The following is a 23,073-nucleotide window of genomic DNA, read 5'->3' as shown; positions in this document are numbered from 1 at the left end:
CTAATTTGGAGTTTAGCTAATATTTTAGCAATATGCTAACGTTTTTGGCTAATTTGTTATCTACTGGAATCTTTAGGCTAATTTAGAGTTTAGTTTCTGTTTTGGCAACAGGCAAACATTTTGACTAATTTAGCTTCCTGAGGAATTTTATGCTAATTTGGAGTTTAGCTAATAAAATTCTTATGTTTATGGCTAATTTGTTATCTACTAAAGTTTTTTTGGTATAATTTAGAATTTAGCTTCTATTTTAGAAATAGGCTAACATTTTTGACTAATTTAGTTTACCGAGGAATTCAGCTAGTAATTAAGCAACAAGCTAGCTTTTATTTGGGCTAATTTGACCTCTAGTTAAATGATTTAAGCTAATTTGGAGTTTAGCTAATATTTTAGCAATATGCTAACAATTTTGGCTAATTTGTTATCTACAGTAATTTTTAGGCTAATTTAGAGTTTAGCTTTTATTTTAGCAACATGCAAACATTTTTAGCTGATTTAATCTACTGAGGAATTTTATGCTAATTTGGAATTTAGCTAGTAACTAAGCAACGAGCTAGCTTATTCGCAAATTTGCCCTCTCCTAAAGGTAAAAAGTACACATATTTTTAAAAAAAGACAAAACAAAAAGATCCTGAATGCAAATCCAAATTTCTTACACACTAAGTTAAGACTATGCGGCTCCTTCTAGGTTTAGCTCAGTAGAAAACGAGCCCAAATGGCTCTTTTACTGTTGCAGACCCCTGCACTAGCATCATCGCAGGTAATACTATATATATCTAGTTCATAATTATGTTAAAAAGTTACAGTTTTTAAGTTTTAATCAAGTTTTAGAGCGTTCAATAAATGTTTATCCTGTTCGGCCCGTGATCTAAGGTGGGTTTTGGATTTTGGCCTCTTGTGTGATTGAGTTTGACACCCCTGAGTACAAAAGGTCAAAAGTGGAGGATTTCTGGTCAATGATTTTGGGCGCTATGATGTCTTTTTGCGGCTGGCTCCGGCAGGGGGAGGGACTTCCAACAATTAATTTTGGAGGAAACCATATTTCTTCTCTGTGGTCAGATTCTATTGAACTTTAGCACAACACCGCCTGCTCCTCAACCTCCTGCTCCTCACAAGCGTCTGAAATGAGTTTCTTCCTCTCAGCTTCTTCCCTTTGAGAGATTCTCAGTGATCTGCCGGATGCCTGCTGGACGTACCCGGGGGAAGTTTTCTGAGCATGTCCCATCGGGAGGACGCCACGAGGAAGACCCAGGACACGCTGGAGGGACTGTGTTGGTCCTGGAGGACATTTCTGTAGAGAAACAGGTCTGACCATCTCTGCTCAGGCTGCTGCCTCATGGATGAGAGTTAATTATTGTGCAAAGACAGCACACACAGTGCATAGACAAGGAAGTTTTATTTCTTTTCCTGCAGTCATGTCTCAGTGGGTACAAATTGTTTTTTTTTTTTCTTACATCTTTTTTCACTAACCCATGATGCATTGCATCCATACGTTTGTAGCTCAAAACAGCCGTTACAAAAAAAGGATATACAATATATATACTTATATTTTTATATATATTTATAGAATATACAGGTGTTTCTTTATGCATTTAGATGTGTCTGAACCAGATTCTGAAAAAACACAGCCGAATGGAAACCAGGAAAAAGTTGAACAGAGGGTGGTTACGAAACACATAATCGATAGCCAGGTCATCAAAGTCGTCACCGGTGGCTATCATACAGTAAACCTGAAGCCCTTCATACACAGTTTGCATATTTTCCACAATGACAGTCTTTTAAATCTTTTACTGTACTGCATGCATCAGTGACAAATGAGGATAACATTTCACTTTAAAGCTTTTCAAAATAAGATGCGGAGGCATACTGCATTAAAATAGAAGAAGATTTCATATTAAGAGAATTTGTTCTTGGAGTTGAGGACGTTCTTTCACAATATAATCTACTACCTATTATTAAAAGTGTTAGAATCAATTGTAAAGCAGCTTCACTTCTCTTTATGGCTTTCAGAGTCGATGTTGTGCTCTGGAGGATGGAAATGTAAAGTGTGTCCTCAGGCAGATGAAGGGACACCCCCGTTACCCTGTTTTGACATATCTTACCAATATAGGAGCTCTCTGCTCTCGGGGTTTAACCCTGTAACACCGGAGCTCCAGTGTTTATGTTCTTTGATTTACTGTAACTTCTCAACCGTTAACATGATAATTCCAGCAGATTCAGAATCGACGTTATAACAGGATGTCTGCAGAAATGTCTGTCTTTTTGTGGTAATAACAAGATCCACTATCTTGTTGTAATGAGAAAACGAACGTTGTTCTTTTTTCTTTATAACATGATTATTATCCCGTTTTCTTGAGAGAACGAACTTACTTTTCTCGTTGTAACGAGTTGATTTCTCATTTTCTCAAAAAAACTTCATTTTTTCATTATAACGAGATGTTTATCTAATTTTCTCAAAGAAAAACATTTTTTTCATTATAACGAGTTGTTTTCTCGAATTCTTGAGAAAACAGACTTTATTTTCTAGTTATAACGAGTTATAATCTTGTTTCGCGAGAAAACAAACTTCATTTTCTCATTATAAGGAGTTGTTTATCTCGATTTCTTGTTATAACAAGTTGATATCTCGTTTTCTCGATAAAACAAACTTCATTTTCTCATTATAACGAGTTGTTTATCTTGTTTTCTCTGTTCAAAGAGTTGTTATCTCGTTTTTCTTGAGAAAACGACCTTCATTTTCTAGTTATAACGAGTTATAATCTTGTTTCTCGAGGAAACAAACTTCATTTTCTTATTATAACGAGTTGTTTATCTTGTTTTCTCAAGAAAACGAACTTCATTTTCTCATTATAACGAGTTGTTATCTCGTTTTCTTGAGAAAACGAACTTCATTTTCTAGTTATAACAATTGTAATCTCGTTCTCTCAAGAAAACGCACTTTGTTTTCTCGTTATAACGCGATGTTATTTTGCTTTGTCATTATAACGAGTTGTTTATCTTGTTTTCTCGTTATAACGGGTTGTTATCTCGTTTTCTCAATAAAACGACCTTCATTTTCTAGTTATAACGAGTTATAATCTTGTTTCTCGAGAAAACAAACTTCATTTTCTCCTTATAACGAGTTGTTTATCTCGATTTCTTGTTATAACAAGTTGATATCTCGTTTTCTCGATAAAACAAACTTTAATTTTCTCATTATAAGGACTTGTTTATCTTGTTTTCTCTCTGTAACGAGTTGCTATCTTGTTTTCTTGAGAAAACAAACTTCATTTTCTTATAATATGGAGTTGTTTATCTTGTTTTTCTCTAGAAAAAAAAACTTAATTTTCTCATTATAACAAGTTGTTTATCTCGTTTTCTTGAGAAAACGAACTTCATTTTCTCATTATAACGAGTTGTTTATCTCGTTTTCTCGTTATAACTGTTTTTTTATCTCATTTTCTTGAGAAAACAACCTTCTTTTTCTAGTTATAACGAGTTATAATCTTGTTTCTCGAGAAAACAAGCTTAATTTTCTCATTATAACGAGTTGTTATCTCGTTTTCTCGAGAAAACAAACTCAGTATTTTTGTTATAAGAATTGTTATCTCATTCTCTCTCCAGAAAGCGCATTTCATTTTCTCGTCATAACGCGCTGTTATTTTGCTTTCTCATGAGAACGAGTTGTTTATCTCGTTTTCTCGTTATAACTGTTTTTTTATCTCATTTTCTTGAGAAAACGACCTTCATTTTCTAGTTATAACGAGTTATAATCTTGTTTCTCGAGAAAACAAGCTTAATTTTCTCATTATAACGAGTTGTTATCTCGTTTTCTCGAGAAAACAAACTCAGTATTTTTGTTATAAGAATTGTTATCTCATTCTCTCTCTAGAAAGCGCATTTCGTTTTCTCGTCATAACGCCCTGTTATTTTGCTTTCTCATGAGAACGAGTTGTTTATCTTGTTTTCTCGTTATAATGAGTATTTATCTCGTTTTTATCCAGAAAACAAACGTTTTCTCGTTATTATGATTGTCATCTCGTTCAACGAGTTGTTATCTGGTTTTCTCATTGGAACGAGTTGTTATCTCGTTTTTTTGAGAAAACAAACTTCGATATCTCGTTATAACGGCTGTGATCTCGTTCAACGAGTTGCTATCGTGTTTTATAATTAGAATGAGTTTATATCTCGTTTTATCGAGAAGACTAACTTCTTTTTCTCATTAGAATGAGTTGTTGTCTTGTTTTCTCGAGAAAAAAAACATAGTTTTTTCTTTATAATGAACTGTTATCTTGTTTTGTTGTTATTATCGAGTTGTTGTTATGTTTTTTTGAGAAATTGAAGATTGTTTTGTTGCTATAACAAAATATGTCATTTTCTTGAGAAAACAAACTTCTTTATGTCGTCATGACAAGTTATTATCTCATTTTCTTGAGAAAATGAACTTTGTTTTTTCGTTATAAAGAGATAACCTACTTTCTCATTATAATGAGAAAAAAAAAACAGGCTGGACCGTTTTTGGCTTCCGTAGAGAAGTTAAAGATTTAGTGTTTAAGCGTCACTGGCGACACCTCAGGTGTTAAAGGGTTAATAAAACCGAAAAAAAAAAATGCAAAGAATGAGATCATATGACGAAAGTACAGCTGGAATATCACTCAGAGACTTCACCATCATAGTCAATGCAAATCGTAAGTTCACTGTGCTGTGTTGTATTTTGCCCACATTACTTCTGGTGTTACTTACTTCACATTATATAGCTCAAAATTACAGAATTACATCATTATTCAATACGACAGCATATTCATGTGTGTTTATATTAATTGATAATCATTCATGTAAACATATTTAACCAGATCATGCAAACAGTAGATCAAAACTTCTTCCACTAGAGGTGCACAGCACACGGCAGGCGGAGCACCCAGACTGAGATCCCTCCGACTCATCCGGACCGGAGCCAGATCCCCAGACTGACAGCTGGTGGAGATTTCGTCAACAGCAGAACAGAAGGATGATGATACCACGATTGCTTCCTTCCCCCAAAATTCTCCTTTTTTTTTACTTGAATTGGGTTTTAGAAAGAGTTTTCCTGACACGACGGGATATGCAGACTTATGGGGATCCCAGTCTGAGCCTCTGATAACAGAACAGCCAGAAAACAAACAAACAAATTTTTAAAAAAGTGTTCTTTTTTTAGATACTTTTCAGTGTTTTCCCCAGGAAGAGGCATGCAAAAACCCTCTAACATGTCCAGTCTGAGCCAGAATTTAGAGTTCATAAACCCCAGAATCACCCTCTACTTTCAAACAACCTCACTTCTAAAAGAGTAAAGAAGGAAAATGTATTTTTAAAAAATGGCTAAACAGATATAATGGCTGGTTAAAAGCTCTCGTTGAGCGAGAGATGATGAGGACAGTGACATGTTTTCTGTGGGCTCTGTCTGACTAAATCATTGGAGAATGCTGCCAGTAAAGCATTGTGAGTGGGCAGGCTGGATGCAGACGCGGTTACTGTGTTCAGAGGTAGATGTGACATATAACGAAAGAAGGGAGGAAAAAAAACTATATTGAAAGTTGAAACTCCAGCATCTTCGATCCTTGACTGCACCCAAACGGCAATAATCTGAACAAAGATCAGCTCCGTGTTGTAGAGGGGATAAACACACTTTCAAATGACCACTCTCCTGCTTGAAACAACCTAACATGCAAACGAGAGGAAAGCCGTGACTCAGCTGTGCTGTTTTCTCTGTTTTGTTCTGGTTGTAGAAGGACCCTGCAGGATGCGGATGTACTCTGTTATGACGCTGCTTATCTACTCTGAGTTCCTGGCCAGACTGGGAGGACGGGATCTGGGCGATCCAGGGATACAGCGTCACCGTGACGACAGGAGGCTATGTTCAGATGCGGCTGGTGGGTCTGCAGCAGTACGTGCAGCTCCGCAGGCTGTCGCGGTCGGCGCTGCCCTCGGTGCTTCCTCGACGACCGTCGTCATAGTGGGATACTGAATGTTAGAGAGCGCAAATGTAAAACAGTAAATTAGCTTCATTCCAAGTATAGAAAAATAATAATTGTTTCAAGAAGTTTGAACATCCAGGTGTTTGAGGTTATGCAGAAATGATTTTACTAGTACCTAAACTATGGCTCCACATTTGGCCCGCCCCTATCAGAGACTCGTGGTCTTTTTTTTTTCTTTTTTTTAAGTCTGGCCATTCAATCGAGACCCGTCTGCAGTCTGTGCACCTATCTGGTTATGTGTGGCTTTCTGGAATTTTCAACAAAAGCATTTTAAAAATAAAAAGTGAAAAAAATAATAATAATTTAGTTAAAATCAGAGTTCCTGACAAAGTCAAAAGGCCAAACTCAAAACTAACTATAAGTGTTTCTTTTATGCCATTAAAAACTGAAACGGGTCAGTGACCCAAACACAAGACAATGGTTACGGGGAAAAAAGCATTTTTTCCACAATGGTTTGATACAGGAGTGTCAAACTCAATCGCACAAGAGGGTCAAAATCCAAAACACACATTAGTATAAACATTTATTAAACATTAAAACTACATATTTAAAATGTTAAAACTGTAGCTTTCTAAAATAATTATGAACTAAATACATAGCATTATCTGCGATAATGCTAATGTGAATGCTGTAAGCTGAATTTGGCCGCTGAAGATGCTGAAATTGATAGCTAAAAACGCTGAAGCTGATAGTCAGCTAAAATATTAGCCAACTAATAAATTAGCCAAAAAAAATGTAAAACGTAAAAGGTTCGCCAAAACAGCAAAATAGCCTCAAAACCTGAAAAAATACTAAATTAGCCCAAACAGCTAGCGTGTAAATATTAGCCTAACTCCAGCATGTAGCTGTAATAGTAGCAAAACACAAGAATAGCCTAAAAGTGGAGAAAAGGCTAAACTAGCCAAAACAGCTAGCATGTACATTTTAGCTAAACTCCAGAATGGAAAAAAAAATCCACAAGAAGCCTAAACTAGCCAAAACAGCTAGCATGTAGCTGTAATAGTAGCAAAACACAAAAATAGCCTAAAGGTGGAGAAAAAGCCTAAACTAGCCAAAACAGATAGCATGTACATTTTAGCTAAACTCCAGAATGGGAAAAAAAATCCACAAGAAGCCTAAATTAGCCAAAACAGCTAGCATGTAGCTGTAGTAGTAGCTAAACTTTAAAATAGCATAAAAACTGACAAAAAAGCCTAAACTAGCCAAAACAGCTAGCATGTATCTGAAATATTAGCTAAACTCCAAAATAGCCTAAAAAATCTTATACCAAAATATTCCAAAAAGCTAGCAGAATGCCAATTTTAAAACTTTAAAACTGTAACTTTTTAACATAATTATAAATAAGAAAAAGGCAGGATATTATTCAAGAATAAATAAATCAATTAATAACAATACAATAAAATGATCTGAAGGGCCCAATAGAATTACCCAGAGGGCCAGATCCAGTCCCCGGGCCTTGACTTTGACACGTGGTTTGATGCTTATAATAATTATTGGAAGGCTATGTCCTGCATTTTTACATTTATAGTATTATTTTTGTATTTCTCTTTTTTTTTACTACTGAATCTTTTTTTCACAAGACCTGAATTGTTGAGACTCTGTAACTTTGGCAACAAGTAAACACCTTTGACAGACAAATACAATAATAATACAAAACAATTTACTTTTGCAAGATAAAAGTCAGAAACTCCAACTGGAAGTGTCTTATATTCTCCTCCTTCTCTTCCTTAATTATAAAGCTTTGTATGTCAGTCATTAAATCCCAAATGCATGATTATTCTCTTTTTTTGCTAAAAGTTTCCTCCCATCAGTAAAAATGAGAAGTGATTTAAGAATAAAAGACAGTTAAAATCAAGTTTTCCATTATATTCTATTAAAAATAAAAAAACAACATTGACAGAAATTTTAACAAAATGTTTGTTTTGTCCCAAAATGAACAAATTAGACTTTTGAGACTCATAGCACACATCTGAACTGAAGTCAGTCTGAATCATCACTACATGTCAAAATGCATAATGAGTTTACTCACTGACCTACTTACAATAAATCTGAATAGTTCTGCATGGCTCACCACATAAACGAATGTCCTAAAGTTCGTTTTATTCCAAATATTTTCTCTACCCTTATTATCTTTAGAGTTGGCTCTGAACTCGTCGTGTTTCCATTAACTCTGAAATTTCGAAAAACGGAATTTCGATATTAAATTATCCTAATGGAAACACCACAATTTCGAAAAAACTCGCCTTTTTCGAAATAAAGTTTTTGCGCTTAGAGGAGGTGGTATTTGGGCCGTATCGAAACAGTAGTTTTTCGAAAAACTGTAATGGAAACACTTTTTTCGAAACAAACGAGTCACGTGACCATTAACCGGATATGACGTTTCGGACTGGAAGCAGGAAAAGCTGGTCAAATGCGCTTTTTCACAGCAACTGGCTGCCTTGAGCACCGCACAGCTCATCAAAAGTTGAGCGTGTCATGCGAAAATGCTGAATCCACAGCTCTTCGGTGAATTCTTCAACCACGATTCCCCAAAACTGTTTGACTCTACGTCGCTCCCACGTTTAAGGAGCCTGCCGCTCCAAGGCTCGGATCAGACGTAGACGTCTTCTCTGATGGGAAGGATGAGAGCTAGCTCCGTGGCAGAAATGTGAATGAATCTACTGCACATGAAAATAGTGTTTATATCCGTCGTCATGTTTTTTTAATGACTTATCGCGGGAATTACTTCGAGTTTTTCGCATAATCATGGTTTAATGGAAACGCTGTTTTTTCGAAACATTGTTTTATCGAAATTCTAGAAATTTCGAAAAAGTTTTGCGCAAAAGTGTAATGGAAACGCAGCTATGAGTTTGCCGATAACATCGTCTGTTTACAAAGACGCAGGAAGGAAACTGACCACTTAGCATCGTTTATATTCACAGTTAACATGAAGGCGTCAATGTGTATTTTGGTTGTAAAATTTTTGGTTTAAAATAAACGAATAAAAGTTAATTTACTTCATTGTGAAAACCCTGAGAACACGTGTCAAAGTCGAGGCCCGAGGGCCGATTCGGTAATTCTATCTGGTCCTCCATATCATTTAATTTTATTATTAATGCCGATGTTATCTTGAGCTTATTTCTAAATTGTATAATTTTGACAAAATATATTTCTATGGAGATTAAAATATTGAAAGTTATTTAAGGTTTAAGTTGATTTATTCTGGAATAATATTCCTGCCTTTATATTATACATAATTATGTTAAACAGTTACAGTTTTAAGGTTTTAAAAATTAGCATTCTGCTAGCTTTTTGGACTATTTTGCCATTTACTAAGATCTTGAAGGCTATTTTGTAGTTTAAATAATATTTCAACTACATGCTAGCTGTTTTTTCTAATTTAGGCTTTTCTTTTTATGTTTTATTAGGCTGATTTGGAGTTTAGCTAATATTTACATGCTAGCTGTCTTAGCTAATTTTAGCTCTTTCTCATTTTTTTAGGGTATTTTTAAGTTTAGCTATTTTTTCCAGTTATATGCTAACTGTTTTGGCTGACCTTCGTTTTTTTTGTTGTTTTTTAGGCTAATTTTGAATTTAGCTAATATTTTAGCTGGCTATCAGCTTTAGCATTTTTAGCTATCAATTTCAGTGGCCAAATTCAACTTACAGCATTCACACTAGCATAATTGCAGATAATGCTATATATCTAGCTAATAAATATGTTAAAAAGTTACGTTTTTAAAGTTTTAAAAATGTTGTTTTAGTGTTCAATAAATGTTTATCCTGTTCAGTGCACAATCTAAGGTGTGTTTTGGATTTTAGCTCCTTGTGCGATTAAGTTTGACTCTCCTGCCTTAGAATACATCCTTGGAACTTTAAGTTGAGCTTCACCTGTTTTTTTTAGGCATTTTTTACATAATTTTGACCACGTCTTTGCCTTATTTGTGGATTTATAAATTTTTATTTTTTTTCTACATGTTTAATTTCTTCCTATAAAATACAAAAAAACATTTTGATCTAAATTTATGTCACTTTTTATGGTAAAAAAAAAATTCTATTCCGATTGGAGTTTTCTGGACAGTTTCAGGTAAATTGTGGAATTATTGTTATATAACCAAAATATATCTGCAAAAAAATAAATAAATAAATAAATAAAAAGATGGATATCAAGCATTGCCACAAAAAAAAAAGCTGTTGAAAGTTCCATTCATTTACATTTTTCCTTTTGTAATATCGTTCCCAGTAGTCTTTTTAGTCCCAGTAATCGTGCTATAAGTGCAAGTGTTTAACATATCATTCCTGTATATTTTCTAAGAGTTTCTATAAGATTAAAGATAGTGAAGTCCTCCCACAACAGCTTCAAATGTCTGGTCTGGTCCGCTGCTTTTATCCGCCTCCAGTCAGCACGGATTCCTTAAAGTCATGTTTATTAAAATGTTTACTCACAGCTTTCCTCCTCCTCGTTTCCAAGTTCCTCCTCCTCTTCCTCCACTTCCTCCTCTGGGAGCAGATGTCCATGGCAGGGGCTGGTGGGAGTAATCTGACTGGGTCCCTCGAGACTGGTGCCCAGCTGCAACCTCCGCATGTGGCGCACCACTGCTGTGGCATTAAACGCTTGCTGCAGGGGGAAGAACGGAGGAAGGTTTGGACTGGAGATATTAAAAAAAAAAACATGCTCGAATGGAGATTTCAGAGAAAGAAAAAACTCAGTGATGCAGAAAAACATTATATTGAAAAAAATCTACTAATAACTATAATGTCAGTCTTTTCTTAAAGCGTTTCCAGTGATTTTTTAAAATTATAATTATGCCGTTTTTATCCAAAATCAAACAACTTGTGTTGTTTTTAACATTTTCGCCTGATCAGCTGGAGTTCATCTCAAATTTGCCTCTGGGTTGTGGGCGGTACCGTTGGAGCAGAAGCTAGCCTCCGCTAATTTCCCATCAGCCCTTTGTTTACACTCTCTTCTGCTAGCTTGTAGCACCTCACGAGCTTAAGCTAACATTAGCATAGAAAGAAAAATCCAGTTTCGCGATGTTTTTCTCCTTCAGAATCTACTGGAATTATGTTGTTGGCAAGAAATTACAGTAAATCGAACAGAAACACTGGATGTCTGGTGTTAAAAAAAAAGTACACCCTAAGACCCTCAGAAATACAAATTCTATATCATGTTGAAGCCCTTCTTAATGTTTTTCAATAACAGAGTGAACATCCTTTAGTTTTATTTACTTCTGTATTCATTCATTTATATATATATATATATATATATATATATATATATATATATATATATATATATATCAGGCTGTTATTTCTTTTAAATATATTATTTCTTGTTATTTGAGTGTATTTAATGCTATATCCTGTCTTAAATGATTTTCTGAATTGATTTAAATATCTTTGTTTATGTATTTGTCTGTATATACATATATAGTAATGGATGTTTATATATTTTGTGTAAAAAATCTATAAATACAACGCAATTACAGTGTGTATTTGTTGACCAAAGGAGGAGGGTGGGGATGTTTGTTTGTGTTTGTGTTGAAAATGATGTTAAAAAACCTGATTAAATATTTAAAAAACACCTAGAAATGCAGTTTTAATCTTAAATTATTTTATATACGTATAATATATATATATATCATGAGAAAACTGTGACAAGAACATGCTAAAAACACAATTTTCATTGGATTGGAAGTTTAAAGGACCTACTATATCATACAAGATCAACTTTTTTGATGTTTCTAGTGTATTCTAATGTCAATTCCTCATGAAAAACAACCCCAAAGCGGTATTTTTGAAACATTCACGCACCTCAGAGCAAACCTCTAAAACTCCAACACACAAAAACGAGCGGGTTCTAACATTGTGATGTCACAAAATGAGGAACAGCCCCTTCCAGGGAGAGTCTCCGCCCCCAGGCTAACACAAACACACTTTCTCAGCTAAGCTGGTTGTGATCTGCAAGAAGTTTTTGTTTTATATGCAGAATATACACATCTATATTTGCAAAAGTTCGGACATTGTTTGTTTTTGTGTGCGAGACGCAGACGCGACGCCTAGACCAGCTTTAGGTTGACGTCATGAAATGGAGCGAAAGGCGAAGCTTCAGAGATCAAGTCGTCTTACTACCGGGTAGGAAATAATTCACAAAAATAACATATTTCATTTAAAAAGTGTTTGTTAGTCTGTCAAAGGTAATATATTATCATCTATACTGGATGTGGGCTGAGAAGTCAGATCCATGTCAAGAAAAACTATCAAAGGACCTTTCTACCATCATCCAAAGACTACAATATTCTGCCTGAAACAACAATGTTCACCAGCACTTTCTGATCAAACTCCGGTGTGATGAAAGTCAATTTATGACAAGCTGCATGAACTCCTCTTCCAATCCCACAGTTTTTCTGGTCTTACAGCACTAAGTTGCTCACTGACCTTCCATTTACTTTTGGCAAAATTCTTCTTGATTTGTGCACTGACAGATTCGTGGATATTCTTGTCCAAAGCCGTATCGCCACAAATCCTGGAAACCACAGAGAAATTACAGAACTGAAGACATGAGAGGCTTTCCAGGTTTAAAAGCAAAGTTGTTTTCAAAATGTTCCCAGTGGTCTTTTAATCATGATTATGTTTTTAGCCAAAATCAAAAAATCTTCAGAGAGGCAGGAATTCTGAGTTGTGTTGGGGTGGAGCAACCCCGCCCCCTTTACCCTACCCAAAACTTAGATTTTGGGTAGGGTAAAGGGGGCGGGGTTGCTTTGAATGCTTTGAATATCTTTTTCAAACGTCATTTTTTCTTCAGCTCTTGATTCACAACAGTTTGAATATAGAATTACTCAGAAATGCAATTTTGAGCTTTATTTTCTTTATGTTTGTCCTCCATCATAAAAATAACGCTACAAGAACATACTGAAAACACAGATCAGAGTGGATCTTTAAAAATGATCATAGGACAGTTCAGAAACAGCGTAGTAGTCTGAGAACATTAGACAGAAAGGAGTTCTTTTAAATGATCAGAAAATGTTCAATTTACTTAAAAGGGGCCATACCATGAAAAATCAACTTTCTGAGCTTTTATGTGTATTATACTGTTCATTCCTCACTATAAAGAACCCTGAAGTGGTATTTTGATGCATTCATTTATTAGTAATCCTCTAAAAACCTGCACTCTAATCAGCAGCCCCTCCCATACCCACAGAAACGAGCGGGTTCTCACGTGCTTACATCACAAGTTAAGGACCGCCCCCTCCAGGAAGAGTCTGCTCCGCCCCCAGGCTAACAGAAATTCTACTTTCTCTACTAAGCTTGCGGTGATCAGCTAGCTAACAGATCAGACTATTTCCTGGTAGAAATAGTGAGCAGACTAATTTCTGGCGGACAAAGGGAGAAGACTATTTCCTGGCGGACAAAGGGAGAAGACTATTTCTTGGTGGACAAAGGGAGCAGACTATTTCCTGGTGGACAAAGAAAGCAGACTATTTCCTGGTGGACAAAGGGAGAAGACTAGTTCCTGGTGCACAAAGGGAGAAGATTATTTCCTGTTGGACAAAGAGAGCAGACTATTTCTTGGTGGACAAAGGGAACAGACTATTTCCTGGTGGACAAAGAAAGCAGACTATTTCCTGGTGGACAAGGGGAGCAGACAATTTCTTGGTGGACAAAGGGAGCAGACTATAACCTGGTGGACAAAGGGAGAAGACTATAACCTGGTGGACAATGAGAGCAGACTATTTCCTGGTGGACAAAGGGAACAGACTATTACCTGTTGGACAAAAGGAGAAGACTATTTCCTGATGGACAAAGGGAGCAGACTATTACCTGTTGGACAAAAGGAGAAGACTATTTCCTGGTGGACAAAGGGAGGAGACTATTTCCCGGCAGAAAAAGGGAAAAGATTATTTCCTGGTGGACAAAGAGAGCAGACTATTTCCTGGTGGACAAAGAAAGCAGACTATTTCCTGTTGGACAAAAGGAGAAGACTATTTCCTGGTGGACAAAGGGAGCAGACTATTACCTGTTGGACAAAAGGAGAAGACTATTTCCTGGTGGACAAAGGGAGGAGACTATTTCCCGGCAGAAAAAGGGAAAAGATTATTTCCTGGTGGACAAAGAGGGCAGACTATTTCCTGGTGGACAAAGAAAGCAGACTGTTTCCTGTTGGACAAAGGGAGAAGACTACTTCCTGGTGGACAAAGAAAGCAGACTATAACCTGTTGGACAAAGGGAGAAGACTAATTCCTGGTGGACAAAGAGCGCAGACTATTTCCTGTTGGACAAAGGGAGAAGACTATTTCCTGATGGACAAAGGGAGAAGACTACTTCCTGGTGGACAAAGAGAGCAGACTATAACCTGTTGGACAAAGGGAGAAGATTATTTCCTGGTGGACAAAGAAAGCAGACTACTTCCTGTTGGACAAAGGGAGAAGACTAGTTCCTGGCGGAAAAAGGGAGAAGATTATTTCCTGGTAGACAAAGGGAGAAGACTACTTCCTGGTGGACAAAGAGAGCAGACTATAACCTGTTGGACAAAGGGAGAAGATTATTTCCTGTTGGACAAAGGGAGAAGACTATTTCCTGATGGACAAAGGGAGAAGACTATAACCTGGTGGACAAAGGGAGAAGACTAATTCCTGGTGGACAAAGAGAGAAGACTACTTCCTGGCGAAAAAAGGGAGAAGACTATTTCCTGGTGGACAAAGAGAGCAGACTATAACCTGCTGGACAAAGGGAGAAGACTATTTCCTAATGGGGAAAGCAAGCAACAAATTGGGAGAACTTGTTTGAACAGCAAAGGTAGAGAGGTATGTGCGAAAATACAGAGAGTAATGATGCTTCAAAGAGAGCAGACACGTTCACAGCCAGTACTAATCAGAGCAATGTTCTAATTATTGTAATAAATCCTGAAATGCTTATCTGGTGTTGTCTAAATTTTTTTCGACCAAATTTCACCACAAAATGAACCCATTAGCCATCACTGTTCTGTCTGTGCCATATTTTAGGTAATAAATGCCCAGGCTGCACAGTATGTACATCATTTAAAAAAAAAATGAATGTTATTTTTTTCACTTGGGTGACATGCAGTCGAGGCCGGCTCTTGGATGACCTCATGAAATGGGCGGCACCCTCGGGGAGCGAAAGGCGGAGCCTCAGAGATCGAGTCGTTTTACTTCCGGGTGTGAAAAGAAATCACAAAAATAACAAATATTTCATAAATGTTTTGTTTTTTAGTGTTCCAAAAATAACAGATGATCATAAATATGGATATAGAATCAAATTTTCTGAAAGAATTAAGAAAATCATGGTATGACCCCCTTTAATTGTTATGACCTGATCATCCTTTTTTATGTCCAAAAATGAAAACATGTTTCAACGTTCCTACCATGGATGTTGGAGAGCCTGCTCACACGTGTATCTTTTCAATGGGTCTTTTTCCATCATGTGGCAGATAAAGTCTTTGGCTGCCAAAAAAAAATACAATAATTTATTAATTGAGCACTTTTCTCCTGTTGTAGACATTTCAGTTGTACCTGAATCTGAGATGTCATCCCAGTACGGAGAGTCAAATTCATATTCAGCTTTCAAAATCTGCTCAAACAATTTGGCGTCATGCTCGTCATAAAAAGGAGGATATCCACACAGTCTGAGGGGGCGAGAAACATTCATTAAAAAAGGATATTTAAACCTTTAAAAGGTTTGTCAGAAATGAACAAACTCACAAAATGTAAGAAATAACTCCTATAGACCAACAATCCACAGCTTTACTGTACGGCTTCTGAGCGAGCACCTCCGGAGCTGGAAAAAAAAAAAAAAAAAGAAGTGGACAGAGCACAATCACACTTCACAGGGTGAGAAATCTTGACCTCTTAGCAAAACCATATGATCTGACAGGTCATATTAAACAGCAGAGAGCACTTGTGAAACACTTGCTATTGACTGAGTAGTGGATAAAAGAGCCTCTCATGTTCCAGTGAATAAAGAGATGTCGGCTGAAGCGGCTCTCATGAAAGACAGAGCGGGAGAATAAAAACCATCCGACAGAAAACCACTCCTCACCTACATAACCAGGAGTGCCGCAGGCGGTGGACATGACACTGCCCGCTCCCTCAATCTTTGAAAGCCCAAAGTCACTGATCATTATCTTGGAGTCCTCATCCATACTGTAATACAGCAGATTCTCGGGCTGCAAAGACAAGAAGGGTGATCAAAGCCGAAGCTGCGGGGAAGGGAGGTCTATTTTTGTCTGCTCTATGAGCTGGGATACCTTCAAGTCCCTGTGGACGATCCCCATATCATGGAGGTATTTGACAGCATCCAGGATCTGGTGGATGAGCTGGCTGGCATCTCTCTCCGTGTAGAAACCTTTTTCCACAATCCTGTCGAAGAGCTCTCCACCAGATACCCTGAAACAAAGCAAAGGAAACCATTTATTAGATGTTCTTATGCAGAGGAACCGAGGTAACAAGAACGCTTAAAAATTAAGATCGTCTTGCTTTGGGCACTGAGACATCAAAAATTAAAACAAAATCTTTTGCTGAAATCGTTTTCCAGGTCACAGAAAAGAGGTTGGAGGCGGATACGAATTTGCACAAATGCTTACTCAGAGCCCGGCCAGAGTCAGCAAAGAGACACAAGAAACAGAGGAAGAAGGAGCAGGAATCTATGGAAATACTGTGTAATTGCAGACAAAGAAAGTAGGTTACCAAACCCAAAGCACATTTCTTTGACCCCAAACTTAGGACTTACAAGGAGCATGTTTAGAAATTGAATAAACTCCATTGAAAATTGTGTTTTTAACACGTTCTTTGTGCCAAATTTCTCAAGATGGCAACATATGAAGAAAATTTAAGCTTAAAATTGAATTTTTTAGTACTTTTTTATTCAAATTGTTGTGAATCAGAAGCAAAACAAAAAAAATGTTTGAAAAATAAGTATTTATTACATAGAAAAATCAATAACTGGCAACAAGCTTCATGCTCTGCTCTATTCTGATGCATCCACTTGCAGACAAATAGATCCATGAACGTCTTTGTTTTCTTCTTCTACCCTGGAATCTGGATCAAACCTTTCCAGAAGGATATCTCCAACATTGCTCGTCATTTTTGTTGCACCCGTTATGTTAGATTGGGGTTGTGAGGGGCTGTAAGCTAACAGGAGAGCATGTTAACGTATGGGTGACAGGAAGTGGGGCACCAATAGTTCCACCTACAACTCAGAGGTGAACTCCTGCCACTCTGCAGAAACTAAGTCCTGGAAAACATTTTTTTTTGGCTTTAAACACTATAATCCCAATTAAAAGAGCACTGGGAACACTTTAAAACAGATCAAAAGATAACCGGAGTGGCACTTTAATGATTAACCCTATAAAACCATTTGTATCATATTCGATACACGTAATTCTAAGACCCTTATCTCATTAGCATGATCAAAACTTTCCCTTAAAAACCATTTGCATATAAAGTGGTTCATGTTTTCCGGCCTGCAGTTCATTATCATTCCACTAGGGGCAGTAGATGGACTTTTCCTTCTCCTTTCAAAATGGCTGCCTCCATGACATGACAAAAACACTTCTGGCAGGAAAATGTTTGGATAATTTTCAACACTTTAGGTTGAGATTAACTCGATTGTTATTATTTTTCTTAAATTGCTGTATTGAAATCATGCTAAATTTGTGGATAGTTAATTATTTATAATACAGTTATGTTAAAAATGTGTGCATCAAATTTGAGACAATGGGTAAATAAGGTGTTTTGAACAAAATGTTTGCATTTAAACTTACCAAGTCACCCATTGTTTCATAATTGATCCTTAAATATCATTAAAAAAACATTTTTTGACAATTCTTTGATGTAATAGAATTTACATGATTAAATAATACTTTTAAGTTGTTTATACAACTTTAGGCCATCTTGTGTTTAAACACTAAACCCAAATTATTATGTATATTTGCTTGAAAATGTTAATTCCTCATAAAAATTGATCATTTAGTTGGTATTTAGAAGATATATGAAAAAGGATAAAAGCTTACAGTTGCATGACGAGGTATAGGTGGGATGTGCTTTCAAAAATGTCCTCCAGAGAAACGATGTTGGCGTGCTTGATTCTGAGGAAGAAGGAAAAAAAACGAGAACAGATGAGCAGAAACTTCTACTGGTCACCAGATGGCATTCTTGCTGCACAGTCGATCCCTAGAAGGTGAGATCTTTTTTTTTTTTTTTTTTTTAAGGAAAACCAAATGTTGTACAGCTTGACAGAAAAATCAGTGCTACAACTAGTGTTTTTCGCATGAGGAGAAAAAAAAAGCAATCAGCCAGCAGATGGATGAACATCTCTCTTGGCTCGCGAGTGACACTGAGAGCATATGAGCCGTCAAGAACACAACAACAGCTGAGAAGGACTACTGTGACTTTAAGACTCACTGCCTCACTTTCCATCTTTTGCTCTTTTATGTATTTTATTGCTACTTTAAATATTTATCCAAACTCCATTTCCCCCAAATCCTTCTCTTCTTCTTCTTCCATCCCTCCTCCCTTCCTGCTTCCCCACCCTCTTTGCCTCTTTCTTGAGTACACTGCTGCGGGGAACTCCACACCATCTCCGCCTCTGTGTGCTGTTGCCCTGGCAACAGGGACACTATAAATAGGACCATCTTCTTTACTCCTGACATTTCCGGTGAACAATCCCACTGTTTTTACTGACACCACGCGTTTAGTCATCCCTTCGGATGACCCCTTGTGCTGCGTCTGCACATGCACCGCGAGGCGCTGGCTGATTCCTCCTCCTGGCAGCCGACGCGACCGACGCAACTTCGGCCACCTCACCTGTGCAGCACTGCAATCTCGTTTTCAATGTTGTTCTCTTTTCCCTCCAGAGCCTTCTTGGGGATGCACTTGATGGCTACTAGCCTCTGAGTCCTCTTCTCCTCTGCTAGAACCACCTCGGAAAAAGCCCCCCTGAAAGATACATACATGGGAACATGGGAGATAATGAGAAGCGGCTGGCTGTTTCCAGGAACCCAAAGCCCATTGAATCGTTTCCATGAGAAAAGCCATCTTCTATTGCTTACAAAAGCTGCAAACATGTAATCAATGTATTAACCGCATTGGGCTTGTGCAGCATAAATTGTGCGCATGTATGTGGGTGTGTGTGCTCATGCATGTGAGCAGTACTCAAATGAATTATTCAAAATGGTGACATTACTTGATGGTTTAGAAGCCCAGAAAAATGGCTTCGGACTTGAAGCAACAGAGACGTTTAGGGAGAAAAAAAGCTATTTTTATTCTATTCAATAATAAATAGAGATAATGCAGCATCTGAGGGACTAGACTGCATTATGGATCATGGTCTGGTAATAATGAGAGGGAGAATGGTGTGTATTTACAGTCTACCCACAGCAGCGTGGGAAGGAGCTCAGGAGGAGGCCTGAATGCAAGAAGCATTGAAAGTAACTGCAAGGACTCGTTCCATGTGTAAGGAACAGCACTGACAAGGGCTTTAGACGGTCAACACCAAACGGGAAAAATAAAAAAAGTACTCCTCAGAATGCAGAAAGGTAAAATTGTAAAGTTGCATTACCTGCAATAATGCTGGAGTGAATGTTTTTTGCTGAAACTGTTTACTGAAAATGCTGAAGCTATTTACTTAAAGTGCTGAAGGGAAAAGCTATTTGCAAAATGTTACATTTTCTAAAAGACTTGAAATATTGTTAAAGAATAATGAAAGACAGCTGAAGTTGGCCTAAATTTCTTAAAAATGGGTACGATTGCTTAAAAATTCTCAAAACACGCCAAATTTACAAAAACATGTAGTGTGTTGCTTAAATATGAGCCTAACTCCAACAATTAGCCCAACAAACTTTAGTATATACCATATTAGCCTAAAAAGCAAGCGCATTGCTAAAATATTAGCTAAATTCCAACACAGCCTAAAAACTCACAGTAGTCGTCAATTTAGTAATAAATGTTAGCATGTTGCTAAAATATTAGCCTAACAAACCACAGTACATAACAAATTAACCAAAAACGTTAGCATGCTAAACATGTTGGCTAATTTCCAAATATAAATAAAAACCCTCAGCATATTAACCAATAATGTTAGCATGTTGCTAAAACATTTGATAAATTCCAAATAAGAATAAAAACCCTCAGTGTTATCATACTAGTCAATAATGTTAGCATGTTCCTAAAATATTAAATACATTTCAAATGTAGCATATAAAATCTCAGTAGATATCATATTAGCTAATAACGTTAGCATGTTGCTCAAATATTAGATAAATTCCAAATGTAGCATTTAAAATCTTAGTAGATATCATATTAGCTAATAACGTTAGCATGTTGCTAAAATATTGGGTAAATTCCAAATGTAGCATATAAAATCTCAGTAGATATCATATTAGCTAATAACGTTAGCATGTTGCTAAAATATTAGATAAATTCCAAATGTAGCATATAAAATCTCAGTAGATATCATATTAGCTAATAACGGTAGCATGTTGCTAAAATATTGGGTAAATTCCAAATGTAGCATATCAAATCTCAGTAGATATCATACTAGTCAATAAGGTTAGCATGTTCCTAAAATATTAAATAAATTTCAAATGTAGCATATAAAATCTCAGTAGATATCATATTAGCTAATAACGTTAGCATGTTGCTAAAATATTAAATACATTTCAAATGTAGCATATAAAATCTCAGTAGATATCATATTAGCTACTAACGTTAGCATGTTGCTAAAATATTAGATAAATTCCAAATGTAGCATATAAAATCTCAGTAGATATCATATTAGCTAATAACATTAGAATGTTGCTAAAATATTGGGTAAATTCCAAATGTAGCATATAAAATCTCAGTAGATATCATATTAGCTAATAACGTTAGCATGTTGCTTAAATATTAGGTAAATTCCAAATGTAGCATATAAAATCTCAGTAGATATCACATTAGCTAATAACGTTAGCATGTTGCTAAAATATTAGATACATTCCAAATGTAGCATATCAAATCTCAGTAGATATCATATTAGCTAATAATGCTAGCATGTTGCTAAAATATCAGAAAACTTCCAAATTAGCATAAAAAACCTCAGTACTTATTATATTAGCCAGTAACATTATCATGTTGCTAAAATATTAGATTAATTCCAAATTAGCATATAAAATCTCAGTAGATATTTTAGTCAATAACATTAGCACGTTGCTAAAATATAAGAAAAATTCCAAATTAGCATAAACATTCTCAGTAGATACATAAGCAAATAATGTTAGCGGGTTGCTAAAATATTAGATGAATTCCAAATTAGCATAAAAATTTTCAGTCGATATCATATTAGATGATAACATTAGCACGTTGCGAAAATATCAGATACATTCAAAGTTACCATAAAAAAAAAACGTAGATGCCAAACTAATCAAATTAGCTAGCATAATGCTAATTTAACAGCTCAATGCCAAGTTATTTTTAAATTGCTGTTAATGGTGGTTTCAAAGTCCACAAATTCTCTGAAGGATTTTGAATAATTTCTCATAAATTTCCTATAAGGTATATTTTGCTCAATGTCTCAAAAACTAGAGTCACAATAAACGTCTGCACTGAAATGTATTTGTACTGCTATCGACAGAACCAATAAAGAAGGACACAACAAACGGACTATTTTTATCTTTCAGCCATTTTAAAGGACATCCAAAACAACATTGTGTGCCAGTGAATCTCACCCATTAAATGCTCAGTATGAATCTGCAGAAACCATAAAGACGTCCTTTTCCCAATAACACCGGTTCCTCATGAACTACCACATCTTTGTGAGATGTTGCTGCAGACAGAGGAGCTAAATCTCCCTCAAATGTGCATTTTTGTTTATTAAATTGTCATAAAAGAATCCCAGCGTTAAAAAAATCCAATAACTCTAAAGTTTTCATTGACCCATGAAAGCCTTTTATTGAGTTTGCATCTGCAGCATTTATTTTCTAATAGCATTACAGCTCGAGCAGTAAATTGTATTTGCCAGACAGTCTCTTTTTTGGGTTTTACAGAATTAGAAAGTAAATGGACCAGAACAGAAACAAGAGAGGTGCAACCTTGAGAGGGGAATATGAAAAATAAACTGTCGATACGTTGACCTGAGCTGAGTAAAAAAATAATTTAGAAAAAGCTCCATGAAAATGATGTTTTTGCTGTAACTTTTGTTTCCAGGACAGTCTATTTTTGGGGGTAAAATACTGAATTGGCTCCCAAAGGATTTCTTAGCCAGAGATCTATCTATTATAACTCAACGTTTCGCAACAAAAGTGAATGTTTACTTGAACAATACCCTACATTTATCAAATAAAACTTTTGCAACCGAAATAGTAAAATATAGGTACAAGTAAGCTAACAGAATAGACTATCTCTATTGTAAGAGGAGGGTTGCACATATTGCATGGAGGAAAATGGATGACGTGTGAATATACTTGGAAAAAGTGAGAAAAGTTGTGGTCTTTTACAGGAAATTTTCACAGATGTATCACAAATGAACCTCGAAAAGTACACTTCAACCCGAGCTTCATTGAATTTCTTCACTTGGACATTCAGAGCATTGGGTTGAAATCCCATTATGTCAACACTGTGGTCAGCACCTGTCGTGGGCCCTTGCAGTGTTTTCCATCTGTTAAAGTCCCTCTGCAATGAAAATGTATATATATATATATATATATATATATATATATATATATATATATATATATATATATATATATACATGCATGTGTGGCATTGTTCTTATGAAAGAGAAAAAATGTAATAAGAAATTTTGTTTTTGCATGTCTGAGTTTTTCTTCTTTTAAATCGCTGTCAGTTGATGTATGGATGGATGGACAGACGGATGGATGCGAATGAAAAGAAATTTGATGGATGGATGATGGATGGATTGATGGGTGGATGGAGAGACGGATGGACGAAAGTTGGATGGATGGATGGATGGATGGATGGAAGTTGGGTGGATGGACGGATGATGAAGGGATGGATGGACGGATGATGAAGGGATGGATGGACGGATGGATGAATGGATGGACGGACAGATGGACAGATGGTGGATGGATTGATGGATGGACGGATGAATGGACGGA

General features: G+C 36.3%; 1 protein-coding gene across 1 annotated transcript in view; it reads right to left on the bottom strand.

The window, feature by feature from the left end:
• Nucleotides 1–1,374: 1,374 nt before the first annotated feature.
• Nucleotides 1,375–23,073, bottom strand: part of camk1a (calcium/calmodulin-dependent protein kinase Ia) — a 33,306-nt gene continuing 11,607 nt past the window's right edge. The window contains exons 3-12 of the mRNA XM_024270459.2: nt 18,788–18,919; nt 17,995–18,069; nt 16,231–16,369; nt 16,023–16,149; nt 15,686–15,761; nt 15,497–15,609; nt 15,349–15,427; nt 12,405–12,492; nt 10,413–10,584; nt 1,375–5,973 (exon numbers count right to left, since the gene is read on the bottom strand). Coding sequence (XP_024126227.1) covers nt 5,870–5,973; nt 10,413–10,584; nt 12,405–12,492; nt 15,349–15,427; nt 15,497–15,609; nt 15,686–15,761; nt 16,023–16,149; nt 16,231–16,369; nt 17,995–18,069; nt 18,788–18,919 — 1,105 coding nt within the window. The 3' untranslated portion in view covers nt 1,375–5,869. The remainder of the gene's footprint in view (nt 5,974–10,412; nt 10,585–12,404; nt 12,493–15,348; nt 15,428–15,496; nt 15,610–15,685; nt 15,762–16,022; nt 16,150–16,230; nt 16,370–17,994; nt 18,070–18,787; nt 18,920–23,073) is intronic.

The sequence above is a fragment of the Oryzias melastigma genome, linkage group LG5, assembly GCF_002922805.2.
Source record: "Oryzias melastigma strain HK-1 linkage group LG5, ASM292280v2, whole genome shotgun sequence".
In the NCBI taxonomy this organism is placed as follows: domain Eukaryota; kingdom Metazoa; phylum Chordata; class Actinopteri; order Beloniformes; family Adrianichthyidae; genus Oryzias; species Oryzias melastigma.
The sequence above is the reverse complement of the archived record's forward strand: the minus strand, read 5'-3'. Positions and strand labels throughout refer to the sequence as shown.